The 20542-nt window shown below is 37.6% G+C and overlaps 1 protein-coding gene across 1 annotated transcript; it reads right to left on the bottom strand.

The window, feature by feature from the left end:
- Positions 1 to 333: 333 nt before the first annotated feature.
- On the bottom strand, positions 334 to 19932 carry LOC138852214 (fibropellin-1-like). The gene is made up of 10 exons (XM_070081928.1): positions 19727 to 19932; positions 17557 to 17670; positions 16957 to 17098; positions 14097 to 14317; positions 11785 to 11942; positions 6697 to 6781; positions 4858 to 5015; positions 4216 to 4300; positions 2167 to 2243; positions 334 to 1276 (listed from the first exon to the last, which is right to left on the bottom strand). Exons 1-10 carry the CDS (start codon positions 19872 to 19874, stop codon positions 1160 to 1162), a joined length of 1305 nt encoding a protein of 434 aa, XP_069938029.1. The 5' UTR covers positions 19875 to 19932; the 3' UTR covers positions 334 to 1159.
- Between the last annotated feature and the right edge of the window lie 610 nt (positions 19933 to 20542).

Raw genomic sequence — 20542 nt, 5'->3', positions numbered from 1 at the left:
ATGTGTGGTGTGAATATAATGCAGAGAATTCGTAGTTTGGAAGTTAGGAGGAGGTGCAGGATTACCAAAACTGTTGTCCAGAGGGCTGAGGAAGGGTTGTTGAGGTGGTTCGGACATGTAGAGAGAATGGAGTGAAACAGAATGACTTCAAGAGTGTATCAGTCTGTAGTGGAAGGAAGGCAGGGTAGGGGTTGGCCTAGGAAAGGTTGGAGGGAGGGGGTAAAGGAGGTTTTGTGTGCGAGAGGCTTGGACTTCCAGTAGGCGTGCGTGAGCGTGTTTGATAGGAGTGAATGGAGACGAATGGTTTTTAATACTTGACGTGCTGTTGGAGTGTGAGCAAAGTAACATTTATGAAGGGGTTCAGGGAAACCGGCAGGCCGGACTTGAGTCCTGGAGATGGGAAGTACAGTGCCTGCACTCTGAAGGAGGGGTGCTAATGTTGCAGTTTAAAAACTGTAGTGTAAAGCACCCTTCTGGCAAGACAGTGATGGAGTGAATGATGGTGAAAGTTTTTCTTTTTCGGGCCACCCTGCCTTGGTGGGAATCGGCCAGTGTGATAATAAAAAAAATAAGAAAAAAATATTATTTAAACTATAATATTTCTTGCATTTGAGATACTTGCATATCATTTGTGTTGCCTGAATGCAACATCTACTGACTAACTTTCCATTCTAACACCTGGTTTTTTATGTTTATTAATATGGATATGGATAAAAATGAGCATCTGCAATAATGCTAACCTGTGACCACTTTCAAAGGTTTACTTGCAGCCCAGCCTGAGATCAAACTTCATATTAGTATGTTTGGTAAATGGACACAGATACAACTAATATGACATTTTATTGTGGTAATGTTTTGCTCTCCAGGAGCTTTGTTAAGCGTTTATGACTTGATAAAGCTCCTAAAGAGTGAACAGTTGCCACAAGACAATGTCACATTAGTTGAATCTGTGTCCTTTTACCTAGCATTCTGTTGGTAATTCTACTTTCACATTAATATTTCATTCATGCTACAGTAAAATTTCAGTCTGTAACTCCTTGTTTAAGTAAAAAGGAAAGTAGTGATAATGAACTGAACATCATAACATGAAAATTTTGAACATGGGCATTACCATATATAAATACACATGTACTACATAAATGTATAGTACAAAGAAATGCTAGTGGTGACTTACGCGATGGCAAAAGCGGTCACAATCATTGTGCTGGCACCTCTCCCCACTGTAGCCAGGATAGCACCTGCACTGTGGATCTTCACCAACCAGATGACAATCTCCCTGTGTTATACAACCATGCAAACCACAAGCCTTCAACTAAATTCCATAATACACTGTAGATGCACTAAACTACATTACTTGGAAATAAATCAATACATGATATATCAGGGAGATTTGTTTTACTATAAACTTAAATTAAACACTATAATAAATTAAAAAGACTTTAAAGCTTCATATAAATCACATAAATTTAATCAATGTAAAATTTAAGGTTTATAAAAGAGCATGGAAAGACAATACTAAAAGAAAACTTTGTACCATTTACTGCTCAACAAAATGGCCAGAAATAATACATAAAAAAGGTAATGACCCCAGGAGATCCAAAATAAATGGCAAATTGATAAAGCTGTTTTATATGACACTAATTATGATTACTGCAATACAAATATTTATAAGGTGATGTAAATATGTTTAATATTATGTGAAGCCTAACTTCCCTATATTGTAAAACTTAAAATTGTTGCAATATTTCTGTTTCATAGTTTATAAACTTACTGATTGTAAACAATCTCAGATATGGATCACATAATTTAATAAGCCATTCATGACAATATGGACAGTTGTGAAGTAAATTTATTACTAAAATCTACCATTGCTAAATACTCACTTATTTAATTGTTAACACATAGGTCATTTCCCACTATAACTGATATTTACTGACTCACTTATTCAGGCTTTCCAGGCTCTTGCTTGCTCTTTTAAAATCATGCATGACTGAACAAAGATTTTAGAGTAGAAATCATAATAATTCCAGCTACTTTAACATTTACATTCCCCAAACACTATGAGCAACAGGACTAAAGTGAAATTATATTAAAAAGCAATTAACTAAACAATTTAGAAAATCTCATGAGAAATGTTCAGCGTAAATAAAACTTTTAAAACCTTACATGTTCACAGAAGGTGTCACATACAAAGTGTTCACAATTCAGTCCATGGTAACCAAGAGGACAGCCACAATCCACACCTGTTGAAATCATTGGCATTTGATTTAGTAATATGTAAAACCTATATAAAAACACCAGCAAGTCAACATCTCTGAAGAATGAGTGGCGGCGAAAAGTATACTTTTCACCTCCACTATAATGCCTGCACTCTGAAGGATAAGTGGAAAATTTGTGCTTCTATGAATTGTTAGAATTACTAAGTCCATGCACCTTTTCAAATACAGCTAGGAAATAAGTGATGGTGAATGTACTTTTCTTCTTTACGTCACTCTTTTTAAAAACAAAAATTCATAAGCCTGAAACACCACTATTATTGAAATTTGCTATATTGAGTAATGCATTAAAGAATAAAAATAAAGAGATTTAAGAAGCGTAGTGGCATCCATAGTGTGATAAGGCATGGTGAGGCTGCCAAACAAAGCGGCTGAAAAATATGTGCAGGAATTCAAGGAGTACATAGAAACTGAAGGACTGAAACCTGAACAAGTGTTTAATTGTGATGAAACAGGCCTGTTCTGGAAGAAAATGCCAAGCAGGACCTACATTACTCAGGAGGAAAAGGCACTCCCAGGACATAAGCCTATGAAAGACAGGCTTACTTTGTTGATACACTCTGAAACTCCCAGAGCGTTCATGTCCTCAACTGTGGAGGAACCATGCATTTGCCCCCAATGTGAAAAATTACCTAACTGAAAAGAAATTAGAACTTAAGTGCCTCCTGGTGTTAGACAATGCCCCTGGTCATCCTACAGACGTGTCAGAGCACTTTATGGGGACATGAGCTTCATTAAGGTGAAGTTTTTGCAGCCCATGGACCAGCAGGTTATTTCCAACTTCAAGAAACTGTACACAAAAGCTCTGTTTGAAAGGTGCTTTGTAATGACCTCCTCAACTGACTCTAAGAGAGTTTTGGAGAGATCACTTTAATATCCTCAATTGTGTAAACCTTATAGGTAAGGCTTGGGAGGAAGTACAAAGAGGACCTTGAACTCTGCTTGGAAGAAACTGTGGCCAGAATGTGTAGACAAAAGGGATTTTGAAGGGTTTGAGGCTAACCCTGAGAATCCTGTGCCAGTTGAGGAATCCATTGTGGCATTGGGAAAGTCCTTGGGGTTGGAGGTTAGTGGGGAGGATGTGGAAGACAATGAAGAACTATGATGAGCGAGATCAACTTTGAGGAAATTGCTTCGGAGGAGGGGAGAGAGAAATTGAAGAAGTTGCCTACTTCAAAGATTAAGGAAATCTGTGCAAAGTGGCTTGAAGTGCAAACCTTCATGGATGAAAATCACCCTAGTCATGCTGGTGATTATTACACTGACAATGTTGTGAAACACTTTAGGCAAGTCATAAAGGTACAGGCCACTATGTCTTGTGCGAAAGAAGTCCAGTGACTCTGAAGCTGGCCCTAGTGGCATTAAAAGAAGAAGGGAAGTAACCCCATACTAGTCCTAATGTTCCCCTTCTCACTAACACACTCTCTCCCCTCCTCCCATCCCATGTAGTAAGTGTCATTTAATTGTGCATGCCTCAGTTTGTGTGTATTAAAATTAACATGAAAAAAAATTTTTTTTCATACTTTTGCTTTGCACGGATTAATTTTATTTCATTATTTCTTATGCGCATAAAAAAACGATGAGCCCTCTTGCACGGATTAAAATCGTTAAAATGTAGGTTATTTGACTCCTGAAAAACAAAATCCCATTTAACACTTAAACTGTCCCAATGTAGATCTACGTTCACTCGCGTAGCGCTCCGAACGTAGATCTACATTTTATTTTACATTTGAAGGAATGTAAAATAAAACGTAAATCTACGTTCAGAGCGCTAAGCGAGTGAACGTAGATCTACGTTTGGACAGTTTAAGGGTTAAGAATAAATGTCTTACCAGACCCTGTATAGTTTTAAACAACAATCTAATTTATTATAAATATTTAAATATTCAGCAGTGTAATTATTACATATTAAATAACTAAAGATTCATAGAAATATTACCTCCTTGACATTCATCACATTTTGTTCCTGTCCACCCTCTGTCACATTCACAAATTGGAACAGCCTGTCGTATCTTGCAAAATCCCTGTAAAAAAGTTACATATTAAATATCATTGTGTCAATGAATAATAAGTAATGACAATCAATCATAATAGTGTTCTTGTTATTCGTAATATTTAGTTATTGTTCTTTTGTTTAGGAATAATAAGTAATGCCAATTATAATAGTGTTCTTGTTATTCTTAATATTTAGTTATTTTTTTTGTTTAGGAATAATAAATAATGCCAATCATAATAGTGTTCCTGTTATTCTTTATGTTTAGTTATCATTCTTTTATTACTTATTTTTTCAGCTACACTTCAAAAATCACTAATTATCCTACCACTCATGTTCAGAGAGCAGCAGAATTCATAAATTCATGAATAATTCAAACAAATCACATTTTCTGTTGTGTAGCATTTTCAGTACAGAAGTAGTAGTATGTCCTTGAAATGATCAAGTTATTGTCAGTCAACGGAATAAATGCTATTAGGGTACTACTAATAATAGCAACTCATACATGTTCCTCATAAAAGCAAGCTTACACACTGAGACTAGCTCTTGTTTTTCATCAACATATATTGTGAAGCTTTCAAAACTCACATGACTGCAGAAATTATCACAGATGGAGATTTGGCAGCGATCGCCATGGTACCCTGGAGCACAGGAGCAGTGGGCCCGGCGTGGGGGACCGGCAAATATGATGCATTTTCCCTCATTCTCACACACATGTTCAGTGCAGGGATTCTCACAAGCTGTTCCTGGAGAATATTCAACAATTTTAAACAGTTTTAATCAAATACAGTGGATCCCCGCTTAACAATCACCTCCCAATGCGACCAATTATGTAAGAGTATTTATGTAAGTGCGTTTGTAGGTGTATGTTTGGGGGTCTGAAATGGACTAATCTACTTCACAATATTCCTTATGGGAACAAATTCGGTCAGTATTGGCACCTGAACATACTTCTGGAATAAAAAAATATCGTTAACCGGGGGTCCACTGTATATATGAAATGTGCAGATCAATATATCATACAGGCAGGTAGACTAAGAAATCACAATACCATGGCTGAAACAATTCACAAAAAAACTGTACTTAGAAGAACATTATGACAATGTCTTGGTTGGTCCTGGATCACTATAAAGTCACAATCTGACTTGCCAATGGTCCAAGATGGACTAAAACATCATCCTAAGATTCCTCTCTTATGTGTGGGTGTCTGGTGAATTGCACATGCAAGTATAGGAGGGCACTACTTACACAGCAGGTTAAGTTCTGGGCTACTGCTGTAAAGTGAAACAGCCTTTTTCACTTTTAAATGCATATAAAAGCCTGATAACATGTTTACACTATTAACTATTAAGTGAACAATAGAGCTAGGCCTTAAAAATGCATATACAAAACAAATATTACTCACTTTAAAATATTGACATTCTTAGCCATTAGTGAGCAGTGAGTATATTTATTGTAGGAAGTCTAAATAAATGAAAAATGGGTATAACTGAAAACCACTGCATTAACAAAACAATGTAAAGTGGGGCCCCACCTGTACTTGAAACAATATTGATATGATTAGTATATGATTAGCAGTGATATGATTAGTACTGATGTGATTAGTATGTTATGATTAGTATTTCTTAGTATTTGACTGGCTCCTCCTCCTCTTACTACCTCCCCACTACTACTACTACCTCCCACCTCCACTACTACTACTACTACCACCTCCTGCTTATATATACTCATCCTGCTCTCCTTTCCATTAGTGTGACTTTGTAAATGGTCCAAGTCGGACCGAAACATTGTCGAAGGCTCCTCTCTTCTATGTGTGGGTTACTTGTGTATTGTGTATTATGATTAGTAGAATTAGTATGATATGATTAGTATAATTAGTATTGATATGATTAGTCTGTCACCCTCGGTAGGAGGTGGTCGGTCCCTCAAGCCTAGGCAAGGGTCCAGACCTTATAAACTAGAGTAGAGGTGAGATGAAGCAGCTGGAGTTCATGTCACAGGTGAGTGATGCCCATGAGTGGGCATCACTCACCTGTGAGTGATGCTAAACAGTTTCATCACTTACCTGTGAGTGATGCAACTGTTTAGCAATTTGCTAAACAGTTGCACAAAGCTTTCCCTGTACTAAAATACCACAGTGTGACAGAGTGATCATGTCAGTATTCCTACTGCCTACAGTGCTGCATTTACCGGTATCCAAGTAAGAAAGTCTGTTGTGTTGGGAAAACATTCAGGCAATAAACACACGAGTGTTGCAAAATGTGTCTTATTACTACAATTATTCTATTCACCATAAGTGTCTCGTCAGAAAAAGGCAACCGCATCAGACTCTCAGTCAGAGGTGACAGCCAGCACAAAGACTCCTCAAACATACCTTAAAATTCCAGTGAGAGACAACAAGAGGTGTATGTGTAAATGTAAACTTACTATCAATACAGGTGTCACAGGTTTGGCCAGACCAACCATTATGGCACGTACACTGTGGTCTGTCCTGCAGTATAATGCAAGACCCCTGAAAATAAATAGGCATTAAAAATATGAAAATAAATAGGCATTAAAAATATGCCTCAAGAAAATCTGTGGCTTATTAGATATGACAAAAAAAAAAAAGGCACTATATTTCAAACTGAAATAATTTAATGTAAGCAAAAGTCTGTCAACATAATTTAAATGAGGTGCTCTTAAATTCTCTACTACACTTTTAATTTCTTATCTGTAGCTACAGGAGCAGAGCTATGACAGTCTCTCTCATGTTTACCAGCTTGGAAGATTGGCAACTTATGTCTCTATTTAGGCTTGAAGCTACTGATGTTTGTCTTCTATCTTGCTCTGTTAAGTCAAAGTTTACTGTCCTTCTTGACATATGTCTTCTATCTTGCTACAGAGGACAATGTTCTGTTTAGGCTAAGTTTACTGACCTCGATATTTTCATTTATCTCGCAATGCAGGACAATGCTGTGCCAATGTAAAGTTTACCAACTTGCTTGATGTTTGTTTTTATTCATCACCACCAGTTGTTTAGTCATTGCGGATCATTGCATTAAATCATTCTGTACTTTTTGATGGTTTCAGATGGCCTACCTACTGGCTGATAGTTCCATGGGTCGCTGACCCTTGCAGTACAGTTCCATACCATGTCTCCTGGTTACTAACCTGATCAGTCAAGCTATTGATGCTAGCAGCACATCGTCCAACATAAGCACCGCAAGCTAGCTGATGAGGACCTGCCTGGAGGAAAATACCTCCAATAAAAAGCATGGGCTCAGTGAGCAATAGGACTAAGTGACCCAAGACTCAATACACTCCCTTCATTCATAAGGGAAATTACCAACAAACCTCAGACTGTCTTCAAGAGGGAACTTTGCGAGTTCCTTAAGTCAGTACCTGATCAGCCAGGCTGTGGTGCATGTGTTTGACTGCACAGGTAACACCAATGGTCTGGATGAACAGGCCAGCAACTAAGAGGCCTGGTCTGGGTCCAGGTTATGGGGGTCATGACCCCAGAAATTGACTCCAGGTAGGTCAAATTCCCTCTTGATGATGATTGTTTTTATTTCTGACGTTCAAGTTTTTGTTTATTGATAGTATCATGGGTATTGTGCTGTGTTGATTACTTTTGTTAAACATTTAGTACTAGGTGCCAGATCAATCAAGCTGTGATGGATATGTTGGGGCAGCACACCACCAGCAGCAACAGCCTGGTTGACCAGGCAAGCACCAAAAGAGCCTGGCCCATGGTCAGGCTCCGAGAGTAGAAAGGCTTTCAGAACTCATCAAAGATATATCAAAGGAAGGGCAAAGGTTGAATTAGCATTTTGGTGACTCTTGTTTAACTGCCATTTCACTCACACCCATTATTTGTTCATCAAAATGATGGAGGAAAGGCTACAGACCTTCCTGCTGGATAAGGTGACGGGAGACTTGTTTGGCTCCTTAAATGCTGTTGCTATTTCTGCATGTTACTGTTTCCCTATCTCTGCCTCTTGCCTTGTGTTCAGAAAATACAAATTTTCTTGTTACCAGTAGATGGTCCAGCAAGGAAAAGTAGATAACTTACATCTGGTAGCTCAATTGATGTGGGCACTTGCTAGTAGTGAGGATGGGCACTCACATTCAAGTTGGTTTTTCAGTCTATTTGGCTTTATTTATGTTGCTAGTTCTGGTATAGGTATGTCGTTTGTGTTGTTTACATGGTATTGAAAACTTGTGGAATTTGAAGAATTCTAGATGCAACAACACTAGATGTAACAACACTAGATGCAACAGCACTAGATGCAACAACACTAGATGCAACAACACTAGATGCAACAACACTAGATGTAACAACACTAGATCCAACAACACTAGTTGTAACAACACTAGTTGTAACAATACTAGACATAAAAACATTAGATCCAACAACACTAGTTGTAACAACACTAGATGTATCAACACTAGATGTAACAACACTAGATGTAACAACACTAGATGTAACAACACTAGATGTAACAACACTAGATGTAACAACACTAGATGTATCAACACTAGATGTAACAACACCAATAAATCCCCCAGTTTCACACCTTTTATTTACTAGCCACAAATTCTTACTTACAGACTGGTGAATTTCATGTAAAAATATTACTAAAAGGAATAATTTATTCTTTGTTTGGTTTGGTGCAAATCCATACAACTTCAGATTTTTTTTTTTTCAACAAACAGGCCGTATCCCACCGAGGCAGAGTGGCCCAAAAAGAAAAACAAAAGTTTCTCTTTTTAAATTTAGTAATTTATACAGGAGAAGGGGTTATAGGCCCTTGCTCCCGGCATTTTAGTCACCTCTTACAACACGCATGGCTTACAGAGGAAGAATTCTGTTCCACTTCCCCATGGAGATAAGAGGAAATAATCAAGAACTAGTAAGAAAATAGAGGAAAACCCAGAAGGGTGTGTATATATATGCTTGTACATGAATGTGTAGTGTGACCTAAGGGTAAGTAGAAGTAGCAAGACGTACCTGAAACCTTGCATGTTTATGAAACAGAAAAAAGACACCAGCAATCCTACCATCATGTAAAACAATTACAGGCTTTCGTTTTACACTCACTTGGCAGGACGGTAGTACCTCCCTGGGCGGTTGCTGTCTACCAACCTACTACCTATGAAGGGTGGGGGCAGGAGGAAAGAGTGACTGGTGGAATGATGAAGTAAAGGGTGTGATAAAAGAGAAAAAGGTAGCTTATGAGAGGTTTTTACAAAGCAGAAGTGTTATAAGAAGAGCAGAGTATATGGAGAGTAAAAGAAAGGTGAAGAGAGTACAAAAGGAGAGCAGATGATAGAGTGGGAGAGGCACTGTCAAGAAATTTTAATGAAAATAAGAAAAAAATTTGGAGTGAGTTAAACAAGTTAAGAAAGCCTAGGAAAAGTATGGATTTGTCAGTTAAAAACAGAGTAGGGGAGTTAGTAGATGGGGAAAGGGAGGTATTAGGTAGATGGCGAGAATATTTTGAGGAACTTTTAAATGTTGAGGAAGAAAGGGAGGCGGTAATTTCATGCACTGGCCAGGGAGGTATACCATCTTTTAGGAGTGAAGAAGAGCAGGATGTGAGGGTGGGGGAGGTACGTGAGGCATTATGTAGAATGAAAGGGGGTAAAGCAGCTGGAACTGATGGGATCATGACAGAAATGTTAAAAGCAGGGGGGTATATAGTGTTGGAGTGGTTGGTACTTTTGTTTAATAAATGTATGAAAGAGGGGAAGGTACCTAGGGATTGGCGGAGAGCATGTATAGTCCCTTTATATAAAGGGAAAGGGGACAAAAGAGACTGTAAAAATTACAGAGGAATAAGTTTACTGAATATACCAGGAAAAGTATACGGTAGGGTTATAATTGAAAGAATTAGAGGTAAAACAGAATGTAGGATTGCGGATGAGCAGGGAGGCTTCAGAGTGGGTAGGGGATGTGTAGATCAAGGGTTTACATTGAACCATATATGTGAACAGTATTTAGATAAAGGTAGGGAAGTTTTTATTGCATTTATGGATTTAGAAAAGGCATATGATAGAGTGGATAGAGGAGCAATGTGGCAGATGTTGCAAGTTTATGGAATAGGTGGTAAGTTACTAAATGCTGTAAAGAGTTTTTATGAGGATAGTGAGGCTCAGGTTAGGGTATGTAGAAGAGAGGGAAAATACTTCCCGGTAAAAGTAGGTCTTAGACAGGGATGTGTAATGTCACCATGGTTGTTTAATATATTTATAGATGGGGTTGTAAAAGAAGTAAATGCTAGGGTGTTCGGGGGAGGGGTGGGGTTAAATTATGGGGAATCAAATTCAAAATGGGAACTGACACAGTTACTTTTTGCTGATGATACTGTGCTTATGGGAGATTCTAAAGAAAAGTTGCAAAGGTTAGTGGATGAGTTTGAGAATGTGTGTAAAGGTAGAAAGTTGAAAGTGAACATAGAAAAGAGTAAGGTGATGAGGGTATCAAATGATTTAGATAAAGAAAAATTGGATATCAAATTGGGGAAGAGGAGTATGGAAGAAGTGAATGTTTTCAGATACTTGGGAGTTGACATGTCGGCGGATGGATTTATGAAGGATGAGGTTAATCATAGAATTGATGAGGGGAAAAAAGGTGAGTGGTGCGTTGAGGTATATGTGGAGTCAAAAAACGTTATCTATGGAGGCAAAGAAGGGAATGTATGAAAGTATAGTAGCACCAACACTCTTATATGGATGTGAAGCTTGGGTGGTAAATGCAGCAGCGAGGAGATGGTTGGAGGCAGTGGAGATGTCCTGTCTAAGGGCAATGTGTGGTGTAAATATTATGCAGAAAATTCGGAGTGTGGAAATTAGGAGAAGGTGTGGAGTTAATAAAAGCATTAGTCAGAGGGCAGAAGAGGGGTTGTTGAGGTGGTCTGGCCATTTAGAGAGAATGGATAAAAGTAGAATGACATGGAAAGCATATAAATCTATAGGGGAAGGAAGGAGGGGTAGGGGTCGTCCTCGAAAGGGTTGGAAAGAGGGGGTAAAGGAGGTTTTGTAGGCGAGGGGCTTGGACTTCCAGCAAGCGTGCATGAGCGTGTTAGATAGGAGTGAGTGGAGATGAATGATACTTGGGACCTGACGATCTGTTGGAGTGTGAGCAGGGTAATATTTAGTGAAGGGATTCAGGGAAACCAGTTATTTTCATATAGTCGGACTTGAGTCCTGGAAATGGGAAGTACAATGCCTGCACTTTAAAGGAGGGGTTTGGGATATTGGCAGTTTGGAGGGATATGTTGTGTATCTTTATACGTATATGCTTCTAAACTGTTGTATTCTGAGCACCTCTGCAAAAACAGTGATAATGTGTGAGTGTGGTGAAAGTGTTGAATGATGATGAAAGTATTTTCTTTTTGGGGATTTTCTTTCTTTTTTGGGTCACCCTGCCTCGGTGGGAGACGGGCGACTTGTTGAAAAAAAAAAAAAAAATTTTTTTTAAAAAGAACTCATCTCCAAAATAAAGAGGTACAAATACAGACAACTTACATGCTTGCAGTAACCTGTGCAGATACTCAAGTTGCAAGTTAAACCATGGTAGCCTTCACTACAGGAGCAAAACAAATGTTCTTTTCCATTCCTTATCAATGAGCGGCAAGTTCCGCCATTTTCACACTGTAAATCTTTGCACTGCTCACACTGATCACCTGAAGAAATAAATCAAGGCAGTGAGTATTATATCAAGTCAAGCACCATCATAAATGTGTAAAATACATTTTAATGGTTCAAATAATGTTTACCATTAGACCTTAAACTGTATCTGGATGATAACAAATGTAGTGGTTTGAGCATTGCAGCCACTCTAGGTGATATATACAGTGGATCCCTGTCTAACAACCATTGACAGAATGTAATTTTGAATAGCCTCAAAAAAACTAGGACTATCCTTGACATCTACCCACTTCCCACTCACACAGCTAACACTGTTAGCTGTCACTGACAAACTTTTTTTTCAGCATTTGTCATTCCTGGGACTTGTGAGAGAATGCCTTGCCTCTGCTATCCTGTTGCGTGTGTCAGACAGAGCCTTACTGTACCTCTTTTCTTCCCTCCCACCACTCCCTTTCCTTGTTTGTATATATAAAATCTTGGTAAATATACACTGGGAAGTACCAGTATAATAACAAGTACCAGTACAATAACAGGTTTTAATAAATTACTAAAAAGAATCTTCTATACCCTGGCAGTTGAATATTGATGGACTGAAGGATTGTCCCAGCCCAGGAAGTTGTAAGTATCATTGGATTGAAAGAGTGTAATAGCCTAGGGAGTTGTGACAGCCTAGGGACCATCACAATTCCTCACCCCAATTACAGCAGAACCCCCATATCCACGGATTCAATTCCACGGTTTCGGTTATCCACGATTCACTGAGGCCCCAAAATAATCCTTAATTTTGCTTAATAATGGCCCCAAAGTGCAAAAGTAGTGATGCTGATGTTCTTCAAAGCTTAACCCTTAAATGGTCCAAACAGATCGACATTCAAATTCGTTGTGCTACAAAAGTAGATCTACTTTTTTTTACATATTTTCAAATATAACAAAAAAATGTAGATAAAAGTTTTTTTTACACATTTTCACATGTAAAACAACAAAAAAAAGATCTACATTTTTTTACATACTTTCAGATGTTGAAAAAATGTATATATACGTTTGGACCGTTTAAGGGTTACGAGAAGCCATGAAGAGCTTCCCATCAGTGAAAAAGTGCTATTCTCAACTTACTGTATGTAATTTATCAATTAAACTTTATCATAGGCATGTATATAAATGAAAAACAACATATATATAGGGTCTGCTATTATCCATGGTAGGTCTAGGAAAATATCCCTGAGGATACAGGGGGACTACTGTATAACCAAAAATCATGGTCATATATCCTGACTACTTTTCTTGAAATTTTTCATATTATTTATGCACTCATAAAATGGAGAACATAACACCAGTATGACCTCCGCTAAACAATGGACCCATCTCTGAGGAGTACAATTTTTTATATTTTATCACTAAAAAATGAACAGTAATTAGATACAGAATTTTACTGTCCCATTCTTCACCTCAAGTTATAATACAGCCTCCTACAGTAAAATGCAATTCACTTAAACTATTTTCTGCCTAACAAAAATTTCCTCCTATCCCTTTCTAGGTTAACAAAAAAGGTTAACAAAAAAGAAAGAATAACTATTAACACACCTATGATGAGGTTCATTATAATGAAGGTAAATTGGAAACACGCTCCTGCTACCTAACTAGCATATGGTTTATAATTAAGTGATGTGGGTGCAGAACCTCCTGCCCGTTACTACCCTCCCATTTTTAGATAATGATTAATGGATGGAAATTATACTGTAATGGAAGTTTTGTGTGTGAAGGGCCTGGACATCCAGCAGGCGAGTGAGTGGAGGCAAATGGTTTGTGGGACGTGATGAGCTGTTGGGATATGAGCAAGGTAACATTTTGTGAAGGGATTTAGGAAACTGGTTAGCCAGACTTCAGCCTTGGAGGTGGGAAGTACAGTGTCTGCACTCTGAAGGAGATGTGGGAATATTTGCTGTTTGGAGGGACAACTGAATTGTCATATCTGCATGCCTCTGGCAAGACAGTGATAATGTGAATGATGGTGAAAGTGTGTCTTTTTCGGGTTACCTTTCCTCAGTAGGAGAAGGCCAAAATGTTGGAAAAAAAAAAAGCAGTAGTCCATGGAATTTTATTTGCTGGTGAAGTATGGGCAAAATCAAAGATAAAAAACCTATATTTTGTTTTTAAACAAAAAATTAAAATGTCACTAAATCAGTACATACCGGTAAATTTTCTGGGACAAGTGCAGTAGGGAACATTATCTTTGGTCTGCTTGCACGAACCATTATTTTGGCAGAAGTCATCGCAAGTCTTCACAGGAATCTCGCATCTCTCTCCTTTCCATTTAGGACCACATATACAGCGCAAGAAGGGCACACCTGCTACCTCACCACTCTCTGATTCACCAATACACTGGCCATTGTTTTTACAGTAACCAGAGCACCTAAAAAAATAATACAGAAACTAAGTCTTTCATGTGCTTAAATTTTTTACTCTCTGAAATAAAAAAAAAAGTAATTATGGATGGGTTTATTAATATTAATAATAATAATAATAATAATAATAATAATAATAATAATAATAATAATAATAATACTTTGAATGGGTGCACTTATGGCAAGACAGTGACTGAATGAATGAAAATGAATGTGTTTCTTTCTTGGATAAAATTATAACAAAATGGTATAGCACCACTGTTGTATTTAAAAAATTATTATTATTTTTTTGTTACCTCAGTAGCCATTTCCTGCCAAGGCAGGGTGACTTAAATGAGGAAACACATTCACCATTACTCATTCCATCACTGCTTTGCCAGAAGTGTACTAACATTACAGTCAGGGCTCAGGTCCTTATTACAGTCCAGGGATCAGGTTCTTCTTCTTATTATTATTATTATTATTATATATAAAATCTATGTAGGTAGTAAGTTGGTAGACAGCAACCACCCAGGGAGGTACTACCGTCTTGCCGAGTGAGTGTAAAACTGAAGCCTGTAATTGTTTTACATGATGGTAGGATTGCTGGTGTTTTTTTTCTGTCTCTTAAACATGCAAGATTTCAGGTACGTCTTGCTACTTCTACTTACACTTAGGTCACACTACACATACATGTACAAGCGTATATATACACACCCCTCTGGGTTTTCTTCTATTTTCTTTCTAGTTCTTGTTCTTGTTTATTTCCTCTTATCTCCATGGGGAAGTGGAACAGAATTCTTTCTCCGTAAGCCTTGCGTGTTGTAAGAGGTGACTAAAATGCTGGGAGCAAGGGGCTAGTAACCCCTTCTCCTGTATAAATTACTAAATTTAAAATGAGAAACTTTTGTTTTTCTTTTTGGGCCACCCTGCCTTGGTGGGATACGGCCAGTTTGTTATAAAAAAAAAAAAAAAAAAAAATCAACAAGTCGGCCGTCTCCCACCAAGGCAGGGTGACCCAAAGAGAAAGAAAATCCCCAAAAAGAAAATACTTTCATCATCATTCAACATTTTCACCTCACTCACACATAATCACTGTTTTTGCAGAGGTGCTCAGAATACAACAGTTTAGAAGTATATATGTATAAAAACACACAACATATCTCTCCAAACTGCCAGTATCCCAAACCCCTCCTTTAGAGTGCAGGCATTGTACTTCCCATTCTTGTTACATCACAATAAACAGGAAGTAAAATTTGGCCTAAAAAAAATGAAGGTTTATGAATGTCTTAAACCACTGTAAACACAAGTCCACAAATTCTTGTGAATGTTTTTTTTCTTTTTTCAACAAACTGGCTGTATCCCACCGAGGCAAGGTGGCCCAAAAAGAAAAATGAAAGTTTCTCTTTTTAAATGTAATAATTTACATAGGAGAAGGGGTTACTAGCCCCTTGCTCCCGGCATTTTAGTCGCCTCTTACAACACGCATGGCTTACAAAGGAAGAATTCTGTTCCACTTCCCTATGGAGATAAGAGGAAATAAACAAGAACAAGAACTAGAAAGAAAATAGAAGAAAATCCAGAGGGGTGTGTATATATATGCTTGTACATGTATGTGTAGTGTGACCTAAGTGCAAGTAGAAGTAGCAAGATGTACCTGAAATCTTGCATGTTTCTTTCTTCTTTCTTTCAACACACCGGCTGTATCCCACCGAGGCGGGGTGGCCCAAAAGGAAAAATGAAAGTTTCTCCTTTTACATTTAGTAATATATACAGGAGAAGAGTTTACTAGCCCCTTGCTCCCGGCATTTTGGTCGCCTCTTACAACACGCATGGCTTATGGAGGAAGAATTCTGTTCCACTTTCCCATGGAGATAAGAGGAAATAAACAAGAATAATAACTAGAAAGAAAATAGAAGAAAATCCAGAGAGGTGTGTATATATATGCTTGTACATGTATGTGCAGTGTGACCTAAGTGTAAGTAGAAGTAGCAAGACATACCTGAAATCTTGCATGTTTATGAGACAGAAAAAAGGACACCAGCAATCCTACCATCATGTAAAACAATTACAGGCTTTCGTTTTACACTCACTTGGCAGGACGGTAGTACCTCCCTGGGCGGTTGCTGTCTACCAACCTACTACCTATTCTTGTGAATGTGTTGGAATGATATAACTACTAGTAAAATTTTACACTTAAGATAACATCCAAAACTTTAGCTTTCCATAAACTTTATCTAACATTCCTAGTTTTATTGCCAATGTTTGTATGGTTTTACACATACACATCTGCTATTCTAGTGGCTGTTATATTAGTAGTTAAGGTGATTAACTTCATCACAATCCTGTCTCAGACCAGGCCTCCTAGGTTGAAAATGAAATACTGTAGAGCCATTAAGAAGCACACATGAAAATTAAAAATATACATATAATGAATGTAAGTAGTTTACAAGGCTTAACATACTTGTTTATTGAAGATTTACCTTGTTCATGAAACTGACAAAAAATTTCAGCAATCTTGCCAGAGTGCAAAGAAAATTAATAGGTTCTCATTTCACAGGATATAGTACCTCCCTGGCCAGTTTCTGTCTATACCAACCTATTACCTGAATGTACATATCTAAATAACAAGTGTGCATGTAATAAAACAGACAAATTCTGCTCTTACCTATATTTTTCACAGTTGGTTCCCTGGTACATAGGCTGACACTGGCAGCGAGGACCCTTAGGAGTTTGTATGCACTCTCCCTTATGGCAAAACAAGGGACACTGAGCTTCTGTTGAAAGTTGTACATGGCATTTCTTCACACCTATAACATCAAGAGCACTCGTCAGATATTTTTTTATATATAATAAGATTAATATTGTGGTTTACAGCATTTTTCAAACATTTTTATGTGTGTTCAGTAAAGCTGTATATAATTCCTTATACGTATATATAAAAAGTCTTTCTTTCTTTCAAAGCACCGGCTGTATCCCACCGAGGCGGGGTGGCCCAAAAGGAAAAACAGAAATTTCTCCTTTTAAATTTAGTAATGTATACAGGAGAAGGGGTTACTAGCCCCTTACTCCCAGCATTTTAGTTGCCTCTTACAACACGCATGGCTTACGGAGGAAGAATTCTGTTCCACTCCTCCATGGAGAATACATAAATAATATATGTGCAATTTTTTATATTATTATGACTAGACTATATATACAATGAGCACAGCAGGAATGACAACACAGTGCTAGCTCAAAATTCAAAATTCATAATAAATCAACATACCTTTCACAATTTCTTGTGTCATGCCATCTGGACAAAGGCATGTATAGTTCTTTGGCCCAGATATAAGACATATGGCATTGGAATCACAGGGGTTCCTCTCACATGGGTTGTACACTACCAAAAATAAAAAAAAAAATATTACACAAAGTGCAACGTTGAACACTGGTAAATTGCAATAAGAAGTATAATTTTCATTCTAACAATTACATAATATAAATGTTCATCTACTGGATTAACAGTGTTGAAGAGGCATCTGAAATGTTCAGCTTTATTATAATGGTCTTTGAATCCCTAAGAAAAAATTTTCAAGTGTACTATGACTAGAGGGCAGACTTGGTAGTTGCATTCAATGAAGGTTGCAATACTCATATATAAGTAGTGTTATTCATTATAAAACTCCTAGAAAAATATATACCTTTACATTAGGAATTTGGAGATACCTACATACATCATTATATACTACCCCTCTGTAATATTCTTATACCCAACCCAAAACCAGTCGAACATCATACAGTAAATACTTTCACTATTAATCAACTGAGCTCCTCTCTTCAATTACATTAGATAATAAAATTTTATTTTCAAAACTTAGACACAATTCTTGCCATCTTCTAACTTGCAGCCACCAGCACACCCTCAACCCCTAGTGCACCTCAACATAAGATTGATGTTTGAAAAAACAGAGGCAAGAAGCCTTACGTTAGAGAGCAGTAACCCAAGTTTGCTGGACACAATACCCCCATGGTTTAAATGCAGTGTACCTAATACAGGAGGACTCCATGTATCTGGCATCCTCTTTTTGGTGTTCCATGTTTTTGTTGGCTTTCAACTGACCAATTATTCATTATGTTCGGTTCTTTTACTGCTTTTCCACCATTTTCACACAACAGCTGTGTAAGGGAAGGGCGATTGGTGCCATATTTTAAAGTAAGCATTGTATGTACCGCATATTTATTGTACCTTTTTATCTATTATTTTTATACCTAGCTATACTGAGCACTTAATATATGATAGTGTAAATGCATTATCAGACATTTTAGATGCATTCAATAAAAAAAATGCTCATTTCCACCCGCCGATGGGGTAGGGAACCAAACAGCCGTCCGTACAAATGGTGCCCTCCTGCATCTGTCTGCAATACTTACCATCCTAAACAAGATTTGTTGTGCATTTCTCATAGAGTGAATTATAAATACAGTGGTACCTTGACTTACGAGTGCCTCAACTTACGAGTTTTCTGGGTTACGAGCCATCACTCGGTCGATTTTTTGCTTTGTTGCAAGCCAAAATCCAAGTTAAGAGCGAGCTTCAGATATGCTGCCACTAAATGGCAGCATATTTGAAGTCAAATCCAACTCTGTACCCAGAGGAATGTCAGGTACTTCGTCCCATCCAACATGCTCTTCCAAGAAATAATTGAAAGGATAATACTCCCACAATAATCCCAGATTGTAGTGAGGCACCTCATCCCTTGTTTCATTCTTGTATATATCCAGGGAAGAGGTACCTCCATTTCAACACTCAAAGTTTTTCCAGAAACATTAATTAAGGTGGGTGGAATACTGATAGTGGTGGGTGGAGTAGTCATGGTGGTGGGTGGAGTAGTGATGGTGGTGGAGTACTGATAGTGGTGGGAGGAGTAGTGATGGTGGTGGGTGGAGTAGTCATGGTTGTGGGTGGAGTTGTGGTGGTGGTGGATGGAATACTGATAGTGGTAGGTGGAGTAGTGAGGGTGATGGGTGTAGTAGAGATAGTGGTGGAGTGTGAGTATACAATATTTCTTATTTATAAATACATTTTTCTTATTTAAAAACCTGTAACAAAAAAATTGGGGTGGTTTTTTGGGGGTTGGAATGGATTAATGGCATTTAAATTAATTTCAATGAGGAAAACTGATTTGATATACGAGCAAATTGAGTTATTACGAGCTAGGTCACAGAACAAATTAAACTCTGAAGTCAAGGTACTACTGTATGATGAAATGATGAAATGTGGCCTAATTTGGGTTCCACAACAGAGGCCGTAGACTACTTGAAATAAAATATGGGTTACTATGTGATATACTCTCAACAAATTCTGAACATATACTATAGTTATATATCTAAGAATCATTAAAAAAGTATGCCTTCTAGACTTAAGCCATAGAGAGTACTCTGTATAACATACTTACTAGATGTGTCTTGCTTCTTCTCCTGAACTATCAAGACATCGGATATCTTGATCGAGTGCTGCGAGATGCGGGACATATTTTGATTGCGAAGTCCAAACTTGTTCATACGGTAGACTGTATTAGTATAGTGGCTGATGAAATATATCATATCCTCAAAGACATCCAGGTAGCTAGGTACACCCTCACCTGTTCATGCAAGCACTTGTATACCTTGTGTCAATATTAAGCTTAAGACATAATAAGGGTACATTGCAGCAAAGCTGGCAAATGTAAAAAATTGGTAAATTAGTTAAAAATGTATGATGAATTTTCATAAGGAAAGTTAGGTAAAGGTTAGTGTGTGTGGGAAAGCAGAGATATGACATATAGTAAAAGAGAAACTAAGTCAAAGATTTGTAATATCCCCAAGGCCATTTATAGTATTCTAGGATGTGGCTAAAAGTGTTACAGTGTTTGGGAGAGGCATTGTCCTAAAACCTTACAAATCTATTTCAAGTGGTAGCTTTTACAGAAGCTGATGCATTGCTATTGTGTAGAAGCTGACACATTACTATTGTGTAGAAGCTGACACATTACTATTGTGCAGAAGCTGACACATAAGAATGATAGTGATTTTTTGAAGACATCCTGCCTGGATAGGAAGCTGCATATGTAAGTATTACTTTTTTAAATGCTAAATTATGAGGACAAATCACAAATGTTCATCTTACTACTTTAGCACAAGGTCAGGCAACCTGAAAGTTAGTAGAGAGAATTAGTTATCCCAGTAATATGTATGGAAGATAAAGATGGCATTCCAGATCAAATCTACTATCC

The sequence above is a fragment of the Cherax quadricarinatus genome, unplaced genomic scaffold (genome assembly GCF_038502225.1).
Source record: "Cherax quadricarinatus isolate ZL_2023a unplaced genomic scaffold, ASM3850222v1 Contig5119, whole genome shotgun sequence".
In the NCBI taxonomy this organism is placed as follows: domain Eukaryota; kingdom Metazoa; phylum Arthropoda; class Malacostraca; order Decapoda; family Parastacidae; genus Cherax; species Cherax quadricarinatus.
Note: the sequence above shows the minus strand (reverse complement) of the source record. Positions and strands in the feature narration are given on the sequence as shown.